This window comes from Acanthisitta chloris, unplaced genomic scaffold (genome assembly GCF_000695815.1).
Source record: "Acanthisitta chloris isolate BGI_N310 unplaced genomic scaffold, ASM69581v1 scaffold20681, whole genome shotgun sequence".
NCBI lineage: Eukaryota > Metazoa > Chordata > Aves > Passeriformes > Acanthisittidae > Acanthisitta > Acanthisitta chloris.
The window spans coordinates 8,138-11,239 of NW_008655682.1; the positions used below are offsets into that span (position 1 = coordinate 8,138).

General features: G+C 50.0%; 1 protein-coding gene across 1 annotated transcript in view; it reads right to left on the minus strand.

Moving 5' to 3' along the window:
• The window catches only part of FAM20A (family with sequence similarity 20, member A), a gene marked incomplete at its 5' end in the record, with an annotated part of 8,439 nt that overhangs the window by 2,103 nt on the left and 3,234 nt on the right, over positions 1-3,102 (minus strand). The window contains 5 exons of the mRNA XM_009084022.1: positions 979-1,038; positions 1,119-1,200; positions 1,683-1,792; positions 2,082-2,262; positions 2,706-2,821. Coding sequence (XP_009082270.1) covers positions 979-1,038; positions 1,119-1,200; positions 1,683-1,792; positions 2,082-2,262; positions 2,706-2,821 — 549 coding nt within the window. The remainder of the gene's footprint in view (positions 1-978; positions 1,039-1,118; positions 1,201-1,682; positions 1,793-2,081; positions 2,263-2,705; positions 2,822-3,102) is intronic.

Here is a 3,102-nt window from a genome sequence, read left to right on the forward strand (position 1 = left end):
GCAAGGAGGTGACTTGGTGGGCTGAGTCCAGGTAGTTGGACAGGGCAGGCTGAAATCTGTGGCCTCTGTGCTTACTCAAGTAAACCTCTTCCTTTCCAAGTGGTTTTGGATGCTTCCCCACTCAGAATGGATGAGCTCTTGTGGGAAATGAGGTTTTATGTGCCTCCCTTGGGCAGCACAAGTTGCTTTTACACTGTTCTTGACCCTACTTGGCTCATGACAAAGTGTGACCTGCAGGTCCTTTTACCACCTGCCTTTTACAGGGAGAATTAAATGAAGGCTAATTTTTGGGAGGTGGATCTGGAGGAATGGGAATGACCTGTGGATATTACAGTATGCAGGTCAAATTAAGAAGCAGAGTTAATTTCCAACTGCACAAAATAGGAGCTCAGGAAAAAGATTCACTGTGAGCCTTAATTATAAATGAAAAGACTCACTGAGTGCAAGTAACAGTTCTTGAAAGGAGATGCAGTAACATAGGTGTATGGGGAGAGTGCAGTTACTATCCTGGGGGTGAAAAGGAGCAGGAACAGCGAGGAAGGAGGTCAGGCATCTCCTAAAGAGAAACCACAGGGAAGAGCAGCTTTTCTGTCTCAAATCTAACTTCCAGCTGATGATTTATGTGAATTAATAAAGAGGGGAAGATAGGGTTCAGCAAGTTAAATTTATGAACTTCTCCTTAATGCCATGGGAAGAGGAAGCATGATTAACTGGATTGAAGTTCCATCAGGATTTTGGATGGAGATTTGAGCTTTCTGATAGCACCTCATGTCGATGGGCTGGGAAATGCTGATAGACCCTTCTGTAAGGGTTTGACCCAAGGGACAGTGTCTCTTGGTCTGACAGTGAATGCTTTTCCACTTGGGAATTCCATGCTTATTTGGCTGGGATTAGCTGGATGGAGCCAGGTGAGTGACTTCCAGTCCATTATAGTGGGAACATCAACATTCTGGGAAGGAAAATGAAGCTGGAACTTACATGCAGCACTGGGAGAGTGGGGCCAGGATGGAGGTCTCATCATGGGAATGCCTCCCAAACCTGGGGACACAGCAGAGAGCACAGAGTTCAGTGCCTGCCCAGCACCTTCCCCCCTCCCTGCCCTCATCCCACAGCCTCACCCTCTGGCATTGTCCAGGTGCAGGAGGAATCCATCGTCCCCAAACTTGGTGAACATTTCGTAGTGGTGACGGTCCATGTTCCCTGGTAAAGGGTAGACAGAGGAACAGAGTTTCCCTTGCATGTGACCAGGTAATTTTCTAAACTATCCTCTGTTTTCTTTCAGATCTGCATGAGATATTTGTTGCCATGCTGGAAGTGTCTAAGGTGCTCAGAGCTGCTGCTTTCCCCTCACTGGAGTGGGCTGGGGTGAGCCTGTGTACATTAGGAGAGGCTGTGCTGGCTGTGGGGAGACAGCAGCCTCTCCAAACTGTCTCTGGAGGAGAAGGGATGGCTTGGAGAAACCTCCTGGCATGGGAGGGCAGGATGCCATGCTGAAGGCCCACAAGGTGTCACAGAATCATAGAATTTTAGGGGTTGGAATGGACCTTAGAGATCATCTACTCCCAACCCCCTGCCCTGGGCAGGGACACCTCCCCACTAGACCAGGTTGCTCAAGGCCTTATCCAATCTGGCTTTGAACACTGGCATGGAAGGAAGGAATGTCCTTCCCCCCTTCATCATACCTATTAGGAAGTCAAATATGGCCATGTCCACCACGTTGAGCAGTCGGTTGCCATTGCTGTAGGGATAGATCTCCCTCACTGTGTTGCAGTAGAGTGGATTCACTTCCCACCTGCAGGAGATGGAGAGAAGGGAGTGATGCACTCAGCTGCTGTTGGCATGACCCAACAGCTCCCCAAAGCCCATCTGTGTGTGGAGGTGGAGAGGAGAAGGACTTAAACCTCCCTCCTTGTGCACACAGGAGTCTGGAATTCCAACCCAGCCAATGCCCAGGGTTTAAGAGCTAATAGACTAATTATGGGCACTGTGAATCTTGGTCTTCCTCTGCCTGGACACCATTTCTGCCTCTGTGTGTCCATATCTGATGCAGAGATGAGAAGCAGCAACATTTACCCACTTACTCCTCTTTTCCATCGAAGGAGTAGGAGCGGATCCATGGATTAGGGATGGAGAGCCGTGGTGCCAGGTTGAGGGATGGCAGGAAGGCAGAGAGGGATCCTTCCAGGAGGTGAGGGTTCCCACACACTGCATACTCAGTCTTGCACATGTAGGGGCACTTGGCAAAGAAGCAGACGTTGCTGGCTGGGAGGAGAGAGAGGAGAACAGGGAAAGGAGCTGTGGTCTGCAGGAAGCTGCAAGGTGGCTTGGACTGATCCCTTCCCCATCGTGTTGTGGCATCTGTAACCACATTATGAATGTGAAACTGCCAAATCATGGATTTGGTCAAGGGATAGACCTGGTCCTGCACTAAGGGAAAGGCAGGAAAAGAGTGTAGGTGATTCCAGCTGGAGGACACCTCTGCTGCACATGTCTTTGTGCATGTTTCATCCAGGATAACCATGTCTTTGTGCATGTTTCATCCAGGAGTTTCACTTCTGCAGCACAGCACGAGTCCTGCAGCCTCTTCTGTCTGCAGTCCCTGCCCTTCCTCCCACCAAGGGCCAACACAAGTTTGGTTTAGGTTGGAAGGGACCTAAAAGATCATCTAGAACACAACATGCCTCATGCCAGCCCCCAGCACCCACCTGGTGAGACAAAGAAGACACTCTGCAGAACCTCATTCTTGGTGACCTCCAGGATCTCCTTGGTCACATTGATCAACCTCCCAACGGTGGGTGGGACCCTCCGGAAATCCAGGATCCTGTGCAGAGGGGACAGTGGCTCAGAGCCAGCAGAGCTCAGGGATGGGACTGCATGGAATGGCATGGTGGGATGGCATGTGCCTCATCCCTCACTCATCCCTTCCACCAGTGGAGCCAAAGGGTGACTGCACCCACATGGTTTTTCTTTTTCTCCCCCAGATTCTTTCTAGCAAAAAGTCATTTTGCCCTCAGGGCCAAAATACATCTGACTTTGGATTTTGGTATTTTAATAGCTGCTGCCTGGAATAATCTGGATGTTCTCCAGGATTCCTGTCTCTTT